This window comes from Mytilus californianus, unplaced genomic scaffold (genome assembly GCF_021869535.1).
Source record: "Mytilus californianus isolate M0D057914Y unplaced genomic scaffold, xbMytCali1.0.p SCAF_14, whole genome shotgun sequence".
NCBI lineage: Eukaryota > Metazoa > Mollusca > Bivalvia > Mytilida > Mytilidae > Mytilus > Mytilus californianus.
Genome location: NW_026262626.1, coordinates 4,279,444 through 4,299,711, shown reverse-complemented (window position 1 = coordinate 4,299,711; position 20,268 = coordinate 4,279,444). Strand labels below are relative to the sequence as shown.

Below are 20,268 nucleotides of genomic sequence, written 5' to 3'. Positions count from 1 at the left end.
AATGAATTACTTATTTTTTCCAAGCATCAGAGTTAATTCAATTGTTTTTGTGTTTTTCATATTGCTCAATATTTAGTCTTCTCTATAGTGTTCTGCTGACTGTTGTTTGTTTATATTTTTTTCTCTTATGAGTTCGGTTTTGTTTGTCTTACTTCGACGAATTTGTTTATTGCCACCACGTGTTAGCTTCTCTCCTTTTTTTAACATTTGAATGTACAAAGTTGTTGAAGATGTATGTAAATAAAATGTGACTATTTCCATGAAAGCTACATTTCTTTTAAATTTAGATACAACATCCTTATCTAAAACTAAAAAATATAAACCACATGGATTACAAATAAACTCGATAAGACTAAAATCCGTCTTAAATATATTGAAAAAGTACGAAATATATTCGTGATTATGAATATGTCAGAATATAACGCACATTTTTTCTTTGCATAAAACGTATCATCCCACCCTAACCCCATCTTAATCTGCAATGGAGTTACCTATATGTTTGTGATAATAGCAAAATAGCCATTTACAGAACCACATTGTTGCACAGCACAATAAAGGGGAAATCTTGTGAAAAAAATATTTCTACAAAATCTGAGAATTGTTTGCTTTTTTCAAAGCTTCGTTTATACTTTTTATATCAATGCATGTCGGTTCCTGTTGTGAAATTTCATAAAGCGTCTTTAATAGAGCACCGATGGTTGCTGTTTCGCCTTTTTTATTACACCAGGTTTTGAGCAGTTGTCGACAAAATTCTCGGGCACTGTCCTTTGTGTCATGCTTAATGTGGCACACCTCACTTCCGGTAAATCCAAAGTACTCCCCAGTTATACCGAGGTGCGACGGAATGAGAGCTTTACTGAAATATGTGACTAGTTTGTCGTTCAATACCATTTTTTCTATATTCTGAATGCTTATTCCCAACCATTCATCTGCAAAAGATAAAATATAAATGAAAATAAAAATTATGTAATTAAAATGTTTACCGAAAACTAATTGTTTTTCATATGCATCAATTGGTGAATAATCATTTATGATGATTGCATATATATCCTCTTTTTGCTGCATTTCTCCACTTCAGATATTTTACTTTAGATATTCAACTTGCAAGCTTAAACGAACATGTTAGAAAAATAAAATAAAGTTATCGAGAGTGAAGAAACGTTGTACATCCATAGCAAACAGAGGGAGACATTGTATTTTATTCAGTTATTCAAGTGCAAAATCCGTGTCGAATAGGACACACGTTTTATTGTCAATGAAGCTAAAGCTTCCAATGAAGTGATGTTTTAATTGACAATTTCTTAGAAGAGGGACGAAAGATACCAGAGGGACAGTCAAACTCATAGATCGAAAACAAACTGACAAGGCCATGGCCAAAAATAAAAAGACAAACAGACAAATAATAGTACAGATGACACAGTATAGAAAACTAAAGACTAAGCAACATGAACCCCACCAAAAACTGGGGGTGATCTCAGGTGCTACGGAAGGGTAAGCAGATCCTGCTCTACATGTGGCACCCGTCGTGTTGCTTATGTTATTACAAATCCGGTAAATAGTCTCATTCGGTAAGTCACATTCGTGAAAAGGGAAGGGTATTGTAGTAACGACATAAAGAACATATCCGATATCATTTGTGAAACGGTTATTCCATAACGGTCAACCAACTCGTGATGGCGTCCGTAAAATTTACGAAGGGATGATTTCAACTTCACCATTTGGAACTCTTGTCTTAATAGCTTCCTTGTGAGCAGCAATCCTCTATCAAGGAAATCATGATAGGAAACAAAAGCCCGGGAATATCGTATCAATTGGGAGATATATACTCCGTGTGCAGGCGCTGCTGGAATGTTGCTACATAGAAATGGAAAGTTTATAATTGGGAAGCTGAAATCATCTCTTTAGATGTTGAAAAGAAACAAAATCAAAACAAAATGTTTATATAAAAAAAAAGAGTCCACTTACCTACTGTTGTTGGAAAACGCATGCTACAAGAAAAAATATTTATAATTTATTATACTTTATGTCAAAATGCAAGAATGGTTAATACGAGGCAGATAATTTACTCTATCCCATGGCAAATCTATGTTACCCTTCACGGAGACACTTGATCAATTGTGCGCTTTATTAAAAACGGATGGTTGCTATGTACAGAACATTCAGTATAATAAATTAAATAACACATATCTGAGAGGGTGATAGAGCAGATTGCTACCACTCAAAAAGACATTATCAACCTTGGCTTCGCCTCGGTTGACAATGTTTTCTCGGGGAAACAATCTGCTCTATCACCCTCTCAGCTATGTGTTATTTATATAGTGACAAATCATTATTACACAATTTTGATAAAATGGTAAAAAAATAATTACAAACTTTGAAGCAGTACCAAACAAATATAAATTGTTAATCAGTTGCTTGGTGTTTGGAATGAGAGAACAACCTTAGGATACAAATAACCAAAACATTTTGACTTTAAATCTTCTGCTATGTTTTCTTTGTATTGGTTTTTATATATTTTATATTTATGTGCATCTTTTGCATTCTTTTTTCATTAAGTTTTTCTAGCGTAACTGTAATCTTTAGCTATATAATTCAAACCCAGAAATACAGAAAACAACAAAGAAATGTAAAGCACAGAGAAAAACAAAAAGTTAAAAAGAAAAGCTAAAACTCTATACTACTGTTAAGGTATAGAACCACTAATTCGGGCTCGGTCAAAAAGAAGAAACAAGAATGTAGTACATATTTTAAACAAACTAGTTCCTAGAAAAGCAATGGGGCTATGAATTAGTGGTTTTATTCCTTAAATGCAGCTAGTGCAGTTGATGATGGATATAACGATTGTGATACAAAATTACATGATACTGTGAGACTACCTATACATACCTTTGTCTAAGTTTTTGGTTTTCATTTTCAAGCATCTGTACTTTCAACTGTAAGAACTCAAATTTTTGCTCTAAAGCTTTACTGAAATTAATTATGGTAAAGAAATAATAAAATTATGCGCTACCGAGATCTAAAGTTAATCTTTGATAATGTTGCAATATGCAAACATCTAAATTTTATCAAACAACACAATGTAAAATTTCAAAGGAATGTTTTATGTGACTTTTGGAAGGTTGAACAATTAAAATTCCAAGCCCTTTACTTACTGTAAATGCGTAATTTAGTTTTCTTCACTTCAATGCGCATATTTTTTTTGGATTTAAAATAGCTGTGTACCATATTGAAGGTATCCGCTTGCCATAACACTTGGTTTCATTAGTCTGTACCGAGTCTTGACTATAATAGTCAATCTCACATTACCTGATTCTATTTCCCACAAAAATGGTAAGTAAAATTGAATGTACCTCAATATATAATACATTATTTACTCAATGATATTGCGAGTATATATATTATCGAGTTGACCCAGCTTTGTTAAAATTATCTATCTGAATGTAAAACTACTTCAGTTTGAGAATTCAATCGAATTAAATCAATGTAACATAGAAAAGGACATGAAATGTTTTCATTTAATAAAGTTTATTAAATTTTGTAAATACCTTTTCTGACTACTTACATATTCGTGTCATGTTCAGCATGTGCTAACTGGATCTGGTCTGTTTTAAATTGCAGGACCTTTTCATTTCTATTAGAATCGTCCATCCTTCAATATGTAAAAAAAAAATAATGACAAAATGTCACTAAACTTCACGTTTACACTAATTCCCTTGAATATTGTTTATGTAATTAGCATCAATTGACTCCAATATTGAAAGTACTTTGTTCAGGTATCTCAAAAGCAAACACCCATGCTTCCCAATTATCGTTTCATTTTCCAATGTAAACTATTTTTTTATGTTGATTGGTCTTCTTCTATTATAGTTTGTGATAAAAACACTTTTAAGAACTGTGAAATTGCAAAAATAACAGTTGAATTCTTTAATATGTGTTTTGGTAGCGTTGAATCAATTCTACTAATGCAAAGGTCTCAAAATATTGTAGTCAACGCAAGAAGTCGGAAGCGCTGAAGCAATTACGACATAATTCAAAAATAATAACATTTATATTCTACTTCGCTATGCCTATACGATCATAAAGATTGTCTTAATAATGTGTAAATAAAACAAAAAACAATGTGGGATGGGAAATCGCACTGATCAGTTGAATAATAAATAATGCAAAATCTGTAAAGCATGGTCTACAAATCACAGAATAAATTGTAGGAAATCTACAAATAAAAAAAAGTACAAGAAAGAGATACATGTACTTCTATGAAATAACACATTATGAATGAAAAATATACGTGTCAATTCTGATCAGTGAATTTTTCTCGACGAAAGAAAGGCGTGAAATCGAAAGATTTATATGTGATAAAACCGAATTACTCAAGGTGTAAGTAAATACTTATACGCCGAAGTTCAGAAATTAATGATTTTTAAGGAACATCAAAAGATGATGATTGTGGATTGGTGTTAAACATCCTATGGCATATTTCACATGCATATCAAGACAAGATGTGAATGTGATTCGAATATTAACCCCGCTATGCACTAGACCAAAACGTTGAGCCTGACATTTAACATGCTAATTCACGATGTAACATTCTGCAAGAAGACATGTCATCCTACCTAGACAAAATGACTGACTGCAAGTCTTTTTACTTTTAAATACCAGATGTCTAGCAAAGCAGGACAACATTCCAATATTCAAGTCTTTCTTGTATAAAAAATGCAACATCACGCTCTCAATTCAAGTACACTACCATGAGACAACTGATGTGGGTGGGTGCAGCTGAAGCCTATATCACTATATGATTTAAGATTACAAGGGGCCAAATAAGTGACCTTATCATACCTTCTCCAAATTTCAATGAATCACTCGTCATTAAAATAAGTTTCATTTACCTTTCCTTTAACAATTTGTTGTCTTTTTCTAACACTCTAATCCGTTCTTCCAATTCAGCATTGATTGGTCTATAATATAAAATACAATGGTTTGCCGAAAATAAAACATACTCAATGGAAAGTGATGGTGAAATAAAAACATATTCCTATTTCAAACATGTAAGGTAGAATTTTATTTTTAAAAATGAAATTATTGTTTATGTTCTTAGCATGAAGGTCCAAAATGTTCATCTGCAAAGCGTTGGTATAGAATTAGATATGATTATACACTTTTTCTAAATTATAGCACAATCTTATAAATATGTATACATACTGTATTGCCATTGCATGTGGGCCACCAAATGTTTCATCTATCACTGTTGTCGACACAGAGATGTTTGTTTTAACAACCCGCTCTGTCGAATTTAAACAATACGCTGTGCTGTTTAATAAATATTAAAATTCATTACTGATTTCATGTATTTTTGAATAATTAATAAAATATGTTTACACTAAAGTCGAAGTTGAATTTCTAAAAGATCCTATTGCATGTGGCCTCCGGCATTACTGAGATATATTATTTGTCGAAATGCACATCTGGTGCTGCAGTAAAATTCATCTGATACTGCAGTAAAATTGGTACCGTTATTGATACTAAATGTATACGATATCATTTTTTTTTCTTTTAAGAGTGTTAATGTTTTTTTTTTAATTTTCTGACTGTCATAATTCAGTCCTAAATATTCCTAATGAAGATGACTTTAAACGCTACAAATTTGACATTTGTGACTTTGATTTGCAAGGAATATTGTTAATTGCCTTTGTTTTCATACTTGGCCGGAATCCGACAAGTATTAGATACAATACAAAGGTAACAAAGAAACAGGCCGTTAACAACCGTTGCCGGATAGTTTTTCTGCACGAGTAGTCAGGTCAAGGTCCGAGGCGATAGCCGAGGACCTTGACCTGACTACAAGTGCAGACAAACTATACGGCAGGTTGTTTCCGGCCTGTTTTTTGTTACCTTTGTTTTGTATCTGACTTGTACGACGTTTCAAGAAGGAAGAAGTACATTTTGCATTTAGAAGAGGTAGCAAAACTAAAGATATTAGAAACTTAAATGGCCATATACCAGTTAATGTAAGTTACAGTTTAAACCCAATTTTTTTCTCCCTTCCCTTCAGCCGATATTTTTATCTAAAAAAATTCAAGAATCTAATAACTTTATGAAAAGAACCATTTCAAGTTAAAGGTGAATGTTATACACATTTGAGACTTTTTGAAATGCAACATCGCAAGTAAGTAATGTATAAAAAAGATTTCAGAGGTAAGCAAGCTACCATTTGATTTTATTGGGGGGGGGGGGGGGGGGGGGAAGGGGGGGGGGGGAAGGAGGGTTAAAATAAATTTAAAATAAACAGGCCTCATCCTTTTTTTGTTGAAAAAATGCAGGATGTGCCATGTCCATGTCTTGTTATTATATATATATATATATAGGCATATGTTTTGAATTCAAAAAAAATGTTCATGCTTATAGGTTTTTATATGTCTCTGATAGTGTTGATCAGGATTAAACACGCGTCACTATATGATCCAATCAGAGCTTACCGTCCAAAATTGATGACATAAGTTGAATGATTTTCTTCACGATTTGCTGCATATTTGAGCATGTATTATACCGACACTTTTTATTTATAGGATCAATCATGCATTGGTGAGTTGATAGGGATTTTATCTTTTGATTAGATTTGATTTTTATATATATATATTTCCTGTCTTTTTATTGAAATATAAACGTTGGTACCAGCATTTCTTTCAGCATTGTCCAGAATACTATTCATATCCATATATTGAAAAAAAATACATTTACGGACCGACCATTTAGCTTCAAAAGAGGGTGTGTTCTTTTCTGCGTAAGAAAATTATTTAGTTTTTCAACGCTACAGCCCAAATATTTTTTGTTCGAAATCAGCACTATTATATACGGTATTCGGAAAATCAGGAGTCAGAACATTATTTTCAGTGTCATCTGCTTGACCATAATATATTTTTTCTCATAAAATTGGGGATCAAAATGTTTTTTTTATTAGGAAAAAACCGTAACCGCGGCCTTTTGAAGTTAAATGGTCAACCCCTTAGTGTACTAATATGGATAGTTACTGGAATGTTATAGTTAAAAATATAGTTATTGATGCTAACGTAAATATTTTTAATTAAAAAGACAGGAAATATGTCGGTGAAACAAAAAGTTAAAATCTAATTGAAATTTAAAGTGCCCATGAACTCACTGATCATGCACGAGTGATTCTATTCATAAAAAGTGTCCGTGTAACAACTAAAAAGTGTCCGTGTATCATCTAAAAAGTGTCCGTGTAACACCCGTTAATGTACTGTTTTTCTATAGCTCTGCTGGGGGCAAAGTCGTACAAAGGATTAAATCGTCACATTAAACATTGTATCAATAATTGCTTATAAGTAACGTGATTGGTTACTCTGAAGAAAAATAATACCTGTTTACATTCGCTTGATCTAACGACGGTTCATTAACCCTTGTGAAGTGTATCCAATTTTCCTGCTCTGGTGAACATTCCTTGACTTTTGTTTCGTCTGATGTACTACTTTAAAAAAACCGGGATTACAATATTATAGGTTATCAAACGGACATGGTCTTCTTTTTCAAATGATTATACAACACTGATTCTAAAGAACAAATAGCAACAATTTCAAACTTTCACTGTCGTTTATTTCTGATCATTCGTTGCGATGTAGCCGTTTTGTGATGTAAAGCAATTATAAATAAATCTTCTTTTCTTTTGTGTTGGGTGGTTGTTGTTTGTTTTTTTTGGGGGGGGTGGGGGTTGGGGGGGGGGGGGGTATTTTTACCGTGGAATGATTGGATTCTTTCGGGAAATGTCTGTATTAAGTTTGGAATATGACAGTTGATTTTCATTCGTTCCATTAGTTTTGTAAATGCATACGATATTGCCTGATTTTTTAAGTTTTTTTTAGGTTATTCAACTCACGAATTATTATGATACAGCCCTGAATATTCTTCAACAGGTGATATTTTTTTTTTGTTTTTTTTTTTTATTTGGCCGTAATTAGACACTTAATACAAGGGGACATTCATAAGTCGATAGATACTGATAACGCCACGGAAAACAAAGAAAGACGACAAAAAACACTTCATAGAAAACTGAAGACTAGGCAAATCAAACCCCAGCAAAAACTTAAACGATCCCAGGTGATCCGAAAGAGTTTGCTGATTCTTCTTTATTAGTGGCACCCGTCATGTTACTCATGGTATGTACAATTTCGGTGATGAGTCACAATTGGTGATGTCACAATCGAAGAGAGGAGCACGGGATTGTTGTTACGACATTTGGAATACTTCGTTGTCATCTGCGACACAGATATTCCATAACGGTTAACCAACTCGCGTTCAAAACAGTCACCAACCTTTGAATTGTCTACTAAGAGGACATCGTCTTTATATCGGAACGTGAAGTTAAGGTATAATGCTGCTGTATGTAACGTTATTGTTAAATGTCTTTCTGAAAAATGAAAAACAATACCTGTTCCCATTTGCTTGATCTAATGACTGTTCTTTAACTCTTGTTACATCTATCCTATTTTCTTTCTCTACTGACAGTTCTTTGACACATGTTTCGTCTGATGAAGTTCTTAAAAAAAAAGAAAAGTTTAATTTATCAAAAGTATGTGGTCTTTCATTTTTCAACATGATTACTCAATACTGATTCCGTAGAACAAATATCTAAGCTATTGCAAATTTTCACTGCAATGTATTCTTCTTCATTCGTCGCCATAACGCTGTATAAACGGGTGTCTGTCTGTCACCGCCTCATTGTTTCGGAAATGGTTTCTAGACAGGTAGCACACACGGTATTCTTTGTCATGTCAGTGCATGTACCAGCAGCGCAAGACATACACATTGGTTCGTTTGATTCGTTATCTATGATGTATAAATTCTTTTTTTAAGCATTGATTAAAACAATAATTAATTCCTTATTTTGTTCAGTAATATGTTTGACTTCAGATACCATATCATTATGTGTGTATTGGTTTTGACTTTCTGACTTTAGTGATAGCCTTTATTCAAGTAAACATTAAAACAATTTTGTTTATTTATCTTCTTGAAAAGTTTGCCTAGATCCTACGAACATACCATTTCCTTTACCCAAATATATTTTCGAGTGTAACTTGAAAGATTTACAATTTCCTACCTCTGCACTGAAATAATACTCAGTAGGGGTTAACATGTCATTCATTTGATATCTATATCAAACTATAAATTGTAAGCGTTCTTGTGTCTTTTTGTTTACACTTGAATATCTTTACAGTACAGAGAATGACAGAGAGCCTCGATAACAGAGTGGTCTAAGTTTTTTATCTACTGTATCACTAGCAAGCTTAAACACTCAGATTGTGATTTCGAACTCCAATCTTAATTGACTAGGATTGCCAGTTTTCCTGACGAGAGTCGGTGGTTTTCTGCAGGCACTCTGGTTTCCTCCACCAGTAAAAGCTGGCAGCCACAATATAGACAATAGTGCTGAAAGTGGCGTTAAACACTAACAAACAATAAAGCAAAGTCAATCAAAATCAATCAATCAATCAATCAATCAGAAATCACATGAATGCCTTTATTTTTTCCCATTTGTCAAATATTGTGATAGTTCACTCCGGTTTTTGGTGGTGTTCGTGTTGTTCAGTCTTTGTTTTTTGTATATTATGTTTTGTATACTCTTGTTTCTTTTTTTTCCGTTTTTCCCTTGATGTTGTCAGTTTATTTTCGACTTAAGAGTTTGATTGTCCGTTTGGTATCTTTCTCATCTCTTTCACTTTAAGATATATGTTCCTAAGGCTGTATATTCACAAATGGTAATAAGAGAAAAAAATAGTTTATTGGTTTTTACAATCTTTATACAGTTCAATGAACCCCATACAGGTTTTTGCAAATTAACACTATTATTTTGATGGATAAAAATGTATTTTATGACCTCAATATTGATAGTCTTTGGTTTATATAAGCAACCAAAATTTCAGTAAGGATATATTTCAAATCTCTGTTCAGGGTTGTAACAAAAATTCGGCGTAATTAGATAGAACAGCCATCGATTATATGAAGAAACAGACAAAAATATAAATGAATAATTATCCTGATTAACTCTTGATATCATAGAACTGGAAAAACGTTGTTTCAAAATTGAACTAAACATGACAAAAATCTTGAATTTAATTTATATGTTTATTTTCATACTACAATCTTTTATTTCGACTCATAATATTTAATCTTTTGATGACCTTTGGCATTCTCATCTTCATTAACAAAAAAGGAAGAAGCACCTAATTTTTAAACAGTTTTAAAAGGAGAAATAAAAACTAATATTAAGAGAAGAAATTCAAACATAAACATCTGTTCAAGATATTAAAATGTATGAATCTAAACCGATGAAATGCTGATGGAATAACTCAGGGAATTCGTAAGAAGGGAAAGAAGTTCAAGTTCCACTAATGAAATACTTCCCGGTTACAATAAGAGTAAAATTGGTTTTAAGTTGTATTAAACAATGGAGACTGAATTATTTAGACAAGAAACAGCTGTGACAGAAATGTTTCGTAACGGTCAAACAAGTCAAAAGCGGCACACAGAACTGTCGCAGAAAGACCGCGATTTTACCTGTACGAAACTTTTGTTAGTAGCTTTCTTTTAACCAATAATCCTCTATCAAAATAATTAATGTAGAAACACCAGAATTTCAAAAAGAAATCCACAAGACCAGAGAGCTCAAAATCGTGTGGTTGTTTTACATTTGGCAAATTTTTACTGCTGATTCTCTTATTTTTCTGTGCCCCTCCCCGTCCCATTTTTGAAATATTGGATCAGCCACTGCTTTTAAGTATCGTATAAAGAGAAACATATATATGTATTTCTGAAATGCTATTACATAGAAATAGCAAATATACAACTGACAATAGAAGTCTTCTCTTTAGCAACAAACTATCCTCGCAGTCAAGTTTTAGGCATAAGCAAAGGTATATATATAGCAGTAAAACTATATATCACGTTTAGTAACTTATAAAAAGATAACGAATGACGAGTTAATAGCAGAAAAAAATATATTTAATTCATATCCAACATCTGTTGGAATTTTGCTTTTTAAAAATTGAAAAGTTCACAACGAAAATTAAAGCCGTCCTTTTTTTATAGCAAAAGTTAGTTCATTATCAATTCTCAGGTATACGTTAAGGCATGAACCAGGTAAATATTGTGCTGAATCAATTGTATACAACTTACCTCACTGTTACATGTATATCTTCTAGTTGCGTCAGCGGCATACTTTCAAAATCGTCACTGTTAAACTGTTTAGTGTCTTTTCTATAATTTACATACATTGGATGTTAATTATACAGTGTCTTTGTTTTGGTTTACAGTTTATATCACATTGCTTTTTTTCTAGTATATTTCTGTTATAAGATTGCCATGGAAACAAATTGCAAAATTCTTTCTTCAAGTTTAAAATCAAGCTACAAATGACATCTTATATTGAGGTCATATGGTCAAATATATATGTCAAAACAAAAACAAAAAAACATTTGGAGTTGGTATGCGATAATTAAAAAAAACTTACACCGACTTGATGGGAAAAACTATCAGAACAAAAGGAAACTCGTATATGCGCAAGACATCGGAACGCCACTGTTTATGATGCACTGCAGCTGTAGAAGATATTTGACCTTAGAGTTTACACTGACTACATAATTTCAGCCCTTACCATGTGGTTAATACCAAAAGTAGTGTTAGCCTAGTTTCAACTAAATCTAGTAAGATATATCAATAATGTTGATTGTACCACGTAATTCTGTTTCGAAAAACTTCCTTAGAAAAGTATATCAACACCGTCTGATTTCCATGCGCTTGCTTAAGGTTAAGGAAAAACTCTGCGATTCTATCGCTTTTAAACCATTAAATGTTACTGGTAAGTTTTTTAAAAATAGTTTCGTCAAATAAATTAATTTTTTGTCTAAATCCCGGGCAATTTACATATTGTAAAGCTTGTTGAGATATTCGAATTTTGAAATTATTTCTTCATCTTTAAAAGAAAAAATCCCCTTTCATTATCACTTTGAATTGAAATTTCACAGTAGTAAAATTATGAAAAATAAAGATATGAATCCTTACGAGCAGACAACTTTGCTGATATCTTCAAGTTTAGGGCCTCGAAAAAAATCTCGTGAACATGATCTCACACATATTATATCAGTCATCCAATTAGTATCTGTGGCGACTTTCAACTTAGGTGATGTCGATTTCATAGCACTGGTGTTGAAATTTCGTTTTTGGGCGTATACTTTGGTCATTAAAGATGCTCGTAATTTTTAAATTGAGATATGTACACGTCAAAAGATGGACCAGAAGGTATTTTAAGCAAGCAAATAATGGAAAAACATCATCTTTGACATTGGTCTAGTTAGATGTCGTTCCGTTGTGTCCACTTCAAGAAAACATTCATATATGAAAGAGACTCTTTGGTTTCAGTAGTATCCTTATGTCTAGTTCGATGGAATCTAAAATAAAAGATACGCAAACTCGATGTAATGTAGGGTTATCGGGTGACATTATATCATCAACTTATTTGAAGGTGAAATAAAAGAATATCACATGATGCTTCATCTTTTTATTTTTGAAAACGTTTTGTCAGAAATCGGCATAAACTAACGCATGAATAAACATAAAAAGCGTTTTTAAAATGGTCACTTACTCAATATCTCTACCATCATTTTTGTGGATATGTTGGAAGCTATTTCTGGAAAATAAACATAAAAAACTGTTAAAACTGTTACTGAGTTAGGATATTATTATTATCAACCTTAAAATGTGTTAAATAAATAGTCGGCTACTCACTTCAGACCAGCACGTTGAATTTGCTACATCGTACAATTAGTATATTATATCATATATTGATCAATTACAGTAACTGATCGTTGACGTATGGTAGTATGGTAGTAAGGTAGTAAGGTAGTATGGAAGAAAAAAATAATTATCAAAGATACCAGGTTTATAATTTGGTACGAATAAGAGATTTACTATAACAGATACTTTCTATAATTTGAAATGTTTGATTTAGATCGTTGAAACTTAAAAAGGCTAGTGGCGTTGTAATAAAGGTATAATTTTCGTGTACATAAGACTCATCACTAGCACTCGATTTAAAACGGCGGAAGGCCAAATCAATAACAAATGAAACTAAACATTCCATAAAGTTTTGCCAAATTTGGAAGCCTCGGAATATTCAAACCTAGGTGTTTCTGTTGATGAACAGTTAAGTAACAGGAAATGATCGCGTCAATGACATTTCCTTGTCAGCTTAATAGCGCAGAAATCTGCGGTGGTGACACCCTTTTAGTTAGGCAGTGGCATTGAACAAGTGGGTTTAAACATTGACAAAGACACCAGGCTTATAATGAAGCACGCCAAAACAGTTTTTCTTCTAGATGAGACTCATTAATGGCGCTGGAATCAATCAATAAAGTCGGTGAGCATTGAAAACCAAACTGTGCTAAACATTTGCTGATATCAAGGATTCATTAGGACTTAACTGAAAAAGAAGGGCAGATAATATTTCACAAAACAGTCCCGAGTATCTTAACTTTACGGAATGGTTTATACAATTAACATATATCAGCATATTCTTTCAATAAATGATTATTTCAAAAACAAATATGTACACATCTTATATAGAACTGTACTACAAACAACTGTTTTCTTATCTTTATTTTATATACCTATTTGCAGTTGGTATGCATTTTCTTTTAATTTCCTGAAATACAATTTCAGTCTTTACGTATAAAAACATAGTTAATTGCATTACAAAGTTTGAGTTCTTTGTTCTGTTTGTTCAAAGAAGAAGCGAATGTTCTTTTTCTAACCCGTTTTTGTAATTAATGGCACTTGATTATTGAAATCAAATGTCGAACGTTCCTTCATCGATGAAATTTTTAATGAATTTGTTAACTTAATATATATGCTAGTCACTTCTAATTTATTTTAATTTGAAAGTATCATTAGCAGAGGTGCTATAACAAAAGGTTGACAACTTAGATCAGTAAAATACGTTTATATTATTAGCACTGTGTCGGTATTAATGAAATTTATAACGTGTTGTTTTCATTTTTTCAGTGCATTTATCCGATAGTATTTCAGGCCAAATTCAAATGCTATAGTATAATTATTTACAGCTGGACGTTAAACAGTCATCCATTATCTTTATCATAACCTACCTGTTTAGATGTACCAATTAGACCTAGCATCTCTTGTTGTACTGAATCTAAGATTAAACATAATAGATTAACTAATTGAAAATTGTTTAATACTATTCTACTTATTCTAGAAAAAATATTGAACACAAGTTTTATAACTTGATATTGTATAAAAATATAAGTATCTTACAGTTGTAAAATATTCAAGACTAGACAGAAACACAACACGGTAGTATAAGCTTATTATTGATTATAACATTGATTTCACAAGAATGTCTTCAAATGTAGACTAATTACAATGGTAGAACCATAAGGCAAGTTATAAGTATTGAGAAGTTGAAAGTAAACTGAACTTAAAAAGGCGAAGACTTTGCAACAGCACCTTAATTCCCGAATTAAAGGTACAAATGTAATTGATTTAGAAACAAAAGATAGCAATTAGCTTAACCCCCGACACGAGTTCGTGCGTCGGTCTGAAGTTATTAACCTTATCATAGATGCATTCGTTTTTTCTTCATGTTTTGTTCTTTACGGCATTAGGTATTTGAGGGAGATCTTTGATTGCCTCAGACGAATGAGATTTATCACATAATTTGCACGAGCCATGATCAACATGACGGCTACCATAAGTGGAGCAGGATATGCGTACCCTTTTCAGATCACCTGAGATCGATCACCTGAGATCACACCAATTTTTGGGTGGTTTCATGTTCCTCAATCTTTAGTTTTTTATGATGTGTTTTGTGGATTTTTTTGTTTGTTTTTTCGTCGTCTTTCGTTTGTTTTTGCCATGGCGATGGCAGTTTCCCTTCGACTTATAAATTTTGAATGTCCCCTTAGTATCTTCCGCCACGTTTAAAAAGAATTTATTCACATTTTTTCTACACATTTTGTAGACAACTCTCTATTGTGGGGAGATATGAAAAATGTTCCATTGATGTACGAACCACATCTCCATTTATGCTTAACAAAACACTACCATGTGAAACTTCATATGTCAAAGAATGTTTGCTTTTACTGTAGATCAGTTCAAAGTACATCATCGACACAAACTTATGAATCTCGAAAATAGTTCGTGAAGCTTTAAAATAGACATCTGACTGAATTTTCATAATCGTGTAAATCATTATCTTGAACAAACATATAGTAATTTTGTGCATATAATCCAGGTCAACCATATAATAACGTACTTGTGTCATTACATTCGCCGTTGATGAAGCGATAATTTATGATTAAAAAAACTGTTTTACTATACTCTCCAATGACTGTTTATTCATATTCATTTTCTGGGCAGGCTGTACCCTATTTCTAGTAAGAATTACTTTCTTGCCAACTGATCATAAACACTTGCACTGGTAACAAAAAGCATAGACATAAAAGTTTTAATTGACAATACTAGTACGCGCATGAAGCATCGGTAAAAAAATCATAACATTACACATTGGAATTTTTTTAGAACAAGTTACTTAACGAACATCACGAAGTTCATTTTTCCTGGCAAATAAAAGACAACTTATACGTTAAAAAATAAGGAATGTTTTTCAACTCTCATTTCTGCAATAATATCTCCTGATTGTAACATTAAATTCCACTTTTAAATCTTATTGCATTTTTTTGGGACAAAAACGTTCAACTAATAAACGCAAATTAAAAATATTAATGTTTGAGTCCTCAAGTACTAATTAAACCATGCCAATTGTCACAAGTCCGGACCCTCGTTGGCCGTTGTAATTAGTTATAAATCTCTTAAGAGAGCCTCAGATTGAATGTATCTATTGTCTATAGCGTATTGAAGTCAATAAACCTACCAAATTTAGATTTTCCGTTGCTTGTTGCTGCCATAATTCCAGTATTTTTTTGGTCAAATAACTAGGATTCTGTGTCCAACTATAAGAAAATTAAGATTACAATATAGATCTTCCAGAATATTTCATCTGCCATTAACACTTCAAAGAATCATATTTCTAAATTAAATCGTTACATGTATGTTAACCTGTTTCGTGTGTCTTAGTTAATCCTATCTTATTTCGTATCTAAAAATCTTCCTAATCGACTAAAACTTAGCTCCATTTAATTCAACCGTGCCATTTACTTCAACAAATAAGATTTTGGGTTTTGGCAACGTTTCATATTAGTTGTTTATATACCTACTTGTACGTATCTTCATTTTTAGTTAGGAAGACACTATAAATTTAATTATCTGAATACCGCTGTCGATAAAAACCGGTAGTGAAATTCGACCCATCATTTCATATTGACAGCTGAATATAAAGATAGATGATAGGACACATCTTTTTGGTTCTTATACATTCTTGGCTTTCAAATATTCGGCTTTGATGGTTCTTGATCAGGGTAAATCCAGAAAAGCACTTCGGAAATTTATATAGTATTGTTTTCATTTTTTTTTATATATTAGAAAACATCGGTAATATTATTGATGCTTGCAATGTTTCGTGTCTCAAAAGGGTTAATAACCACTACGTGTTACTTTTAGAGAGTTCAGCTGCAACGATTGTCATATCTCATAAACAAATATGTAACTTCCAACAAACAATGCCCCAAACAGCATGTACCATTAAAATACTAGTATTGACACTTATATTGAGGTCCCTTTTGGTCATATAGCTCATAAAGATTCTACGTATTCATAAATCTCAGGTTTTCAATTAATACGTTTGAGCGTTCCTAGTGAAGGTAATCCAGATAAACGCTTTTGATGCAAGACATTTGTAAAGTGTGATTTTCATTCTCAAGTATTTTTGGCGATCGACAAAATTTGAAGGAAAATAAAACTGTCTGGATGAAGGGTTGATGATCAAGATGAAGAAGTAAACTAATATACATGTATTTCCCTTGCCTGAGAGACATATGGAGATTTGTTTATCGAAGAAAGGTGTGAACAGATCTTTATATCTCCCTTAGCCGAGGGAAATTACTTTTTTATTCCACTGCCCTTATTTTTTTCTTCCAATACATAAAATATTAATTTACACACAATTTTTTTCTATTTCTTTTATAACTAAACACATCATAAACACAGATAAGTCAGTTAAAAATCAAAACGATATCAAAATCGGTGAAACGCGCATCTGGCATTCGAAATTATAAGCCTGGTATCTTTGATGAGTTTTTTTACAACCACTGGGTCGATGTCACTGCTGGTGAAGGTTTTGTCCCCGAGAGTATCACCAGCCCAGGAGAAGCATTTATGTGTTGACATGAAATGTCATTGTTATTGTGATATTTATAATTTAACTGCTTAAGAAACTTTGAACTGTTTGAAATAATAAGAATTTTTTACCCCAAGAGTAGATTACCTATGCTGTTTTTGGCAAAACCTTTCGGAATTCTTGGCCCTCAATGCTCTTCAACTTCGTACTTTATTTAGCCTTTCAACTGTTTTGATTCGAGTGTCACTGATAAGTCTTTTGTAGACGAAAGGCGCGTCCTTGCGTTCAAAATTATAAGCCTGGTATCTTTCTTTTTTCATATACGAATACTTTTATTTTGTGTGTTCTCTAACAAAAAATATTGTCTTTTACGTAAACCTTTTTTTATGTTTTACTCTAATTGCTTATAAGACTTATCGAAACAATTTTATTATGAGGTATAAATGGGCTTATATCTGTTTAACAAAGTAAACAAATATAATTCATAGATGATTCTGTGTTTTGCATGGTTATAGAATAAACCTTGTACAGAAAATACGAAAGCTGGACTATATGTTGTCGCTATTTACTGATGTAAATTTAATTTTCATCATGAATTTGTTTTATGGGTTTATATTCTGGTTCTGTAGTCGGTGAATATGAAGACCACGGGGGGGGGGGGGGGGGGGGGGGGGTCTCTTCCTATATGAAGGTATTATACATATGTGCCGCTGGAATGGGTCCCTTTCTTGATACGTCAAATATATCAATGGGGTGCAATTTTACAGAGGAAATATATCAATAGGTAGTAATTGACCAATTGTGATATATCAATGGGTCATAATTTTTCAGTTTATTGTTCGACGATCTTCACTGAATTTCCCAATTTTTTTAGGTACTATTTGAGCTGATAAATATATGAATGGGTTATGATTTCGCTGTGAAATATATGTATAGGTAGGGATTTCACAATTATGCAATATATGAATGGGGGGGGGGGGGGGGGGGGTTAAATCACAGCTGCACAACTGTACCCAAAATCCCATGTTGAGACCCCCCGTGATGAAGACTAACCGCATATGCAAAATTTGTTAAGTTGATAAAACCTAACGTCGACGTTAAAATGTCATTTTGTATTTTCAAATTAAAATAGATATATACAACAAGGTTTTCATTGTCGGTTTAAATCAATATTCATCATGTTAGTCAAGAATGAAATGAGCTTACCTATCATTGTATCTATTTAAGGATACGTTATAATGATCCAAGATGTCGAAATATGTTACGTTATTTATTTAACCATGCACATATTTAAATTGAACGATTTAAAGACAAGGTAATTTATAGTATATATCTCAAATATATTATGTTAAGGTTATAAATATAACAATTGCTTTGCTCATGGGTCGTATGACATTGTGGACACACACATATATGAACTTAAATTTGTGCTTAAAAGACATGATTTCGTTATAAGCAGAATGCGTACTTAGATAGCAGATTTTTTATAAAGTTATTTGTATGTTTGTTATGTTCACACATTGTTGTCAATATAATTGAATTTTATGCGATTGTCATATAAGTGAGGGGTTTAGCCTGCTATAAAACCAGGTTTAACCCACTGTTTTCTACATAAGGAAATGCCTGTACTAGTCAGGAATATAACAGTTGCTTTCCATTAGTTTAATGTGTTTGAGCTTTTGATTTTGCCATTTGATAAGGGACTTTTCGTTTTGAAATTTCCTTGGAGTTCAGTATTTTTGTTATTTTACTTTGTATATTAACTTATTTGCATCGTGGTTTTAGGTAAACTAACATAATTGAATAACCGTCTTATCCTGGTTTGATGTTTTATTGTGAGTTTATCTATCTTTTGTCCTGCTACTTAAAGAGATAAAAGTGAGAGTGTTGAATATTTACTGAACATGAACAAATGTTTTTCGCACGTCCATATACTTGTCCAAAATAAAGGAATTCAATCAATGTTCGCTACCTCTTCATGTTAACATACAGAAAGGAAATTTAATCAATGTTGGTTACCTCTTCATGTTAAAATACTGGAGGGTAATTCAATCAATGTTGGCTACCTCTTCGTGTTAAAATACTGGAAGGGAATTTAATCAATGTTGGCTACCTCTTCATATTGAAACACTGGAGGGTAATTCAATCAATGTTGGCTACCTCTTCATGTTTTAATCAATCCATATTGGTATCGTTGTAAAATATATGATCATCTGTGTTGAAATGTTTTAAATTTGTAAACGCGTTGAGGAGGATTTAGAGCTGTTAGATATTTTCAACTTGACAACTAATGATTAAACTTTTCTTAATAATAGTTATGATATTCTCATTCACATTAAGTTTAAACACTCCCTCAACTATAATTGATATCGACTTTTAAGATACGTAAGAGAATAAGTGATAACTTTTATATCGTACGTGAGACTGCCACCAGCCAGCCGATGGGCTGCAATGAAATATAATTGGTATGTTCATTGTTTGTTAATGTACTGTAAAACGTTAATATGTCCGATTCAGGCAAAAAAGGCCTTTGCAAGATTTCAAAATTCTGGTTGCAATATTTTTCAACTTTGTTTTTGATTTGGTCTTCTAACTCATTTGACTTGAATGCCATAACAATATTGCGTGAAGTTTTGTCCTCGAGGATACCAATAGCCTAGTAATTAGCAGTTCTGTGCTTGCGTGAAATATCATTTGTACGGTAATTTTTGGTAAATTAAATGTTTTTAAACTTTAAAATCTGTCGTAACAGGTTTGTCTAACTTCAGGCATAAATGACCTACGCAAGATTTGGCCCTTTTTAAAACTTTATATTTTCAATACTCTTCATAATCATTATTGATTTTGGTCTCCAAACTGTTATAAACTCGAATGTACGCCACTGATGAGTCTTAAGTAGACGAAACGTACGTCTGGTATTCAAAATCATAATATTAAGATAAGGAGAT

General features: G+C 32.3%; 1 protein-coding gene across 5 annotated transcripts; it reads right to left on the bottom strand.

The window, feature by feature from the left end:
* Positions 1–254: 254 nt before the first annotated feature.
* LOC127724060 (uncharacterized) lies at positions 255–18,645 on the bottom strand. Of its 5 annotated transcripts, none has more exons than XM_052230844.1 (14): positions 18,527–18,645; positions 15,959–16,037; positions 14,172–14,218; positions 13,677–13,711; positions 12,653–12,697; positions 11,188–11,268; positions 8,444–8,551; positions 7,379–7,486; positions 5,203–5,310; positions 4,890–4,958; positions 3,563–3,649; positions 2,887–2,967; positions 1,966–1,988; positions 255–929 (listed from the first exon to the last, which is right to left on the bottom strand). In XM_052230844.1, the coding sequence occupies exons 2-14, from the start codon at positions 15,990–15,992 to the stop codon at positions 583–585; spliced, it is 1,173 nt and encodes a 390-aa protein (XP_052086804.1). In that variant the 5' UTR covers positions 15,993–16,037; positions 18,527–18,645; the 3' UTR covers positions 255–582. The 5 variants fall into 5 exon arrangements, with proteins under 5 accessions (XP_052086804.1, XP_052086805.1, XP_052086808.1 ...); XM_052230845.1 differs by lacking the exon at positions 18,527–18,645 and adding an exon at positions 16,144–16,167; XM_052230848.1 differs by lacking the exons at positions 13,677–13,711; positions 18,527–18,645 and adding an exon at positions 16,144–16,167.
* Positions 18,646–20,268: the final 1,623 nt, after the last annotated feature.

Bases quoted from the DNA above. Each gene is read 5' to 3' on its own strand.
- LOC127724060 (XM_052230844.1), bottom strand. From the start codon at position 15,992: ATGGCAGCAACAAGCAACGGAAAATCTAAATTTG. The intron at 14,219-15,958 runs GTAGGTTTATTG...GTTTAATCTTAG, and splicing joins CAACGGAAAATCTAAATTTG to ATTCAGTACAACAAGAGATG. The intron at 13,712-14,171 runs GTAGGTTATGAT...ATTGTATTTCAG, and splicing joins TAATTGGTACATCTAAACAG to GAAATTAAAAGAAAATGCAT.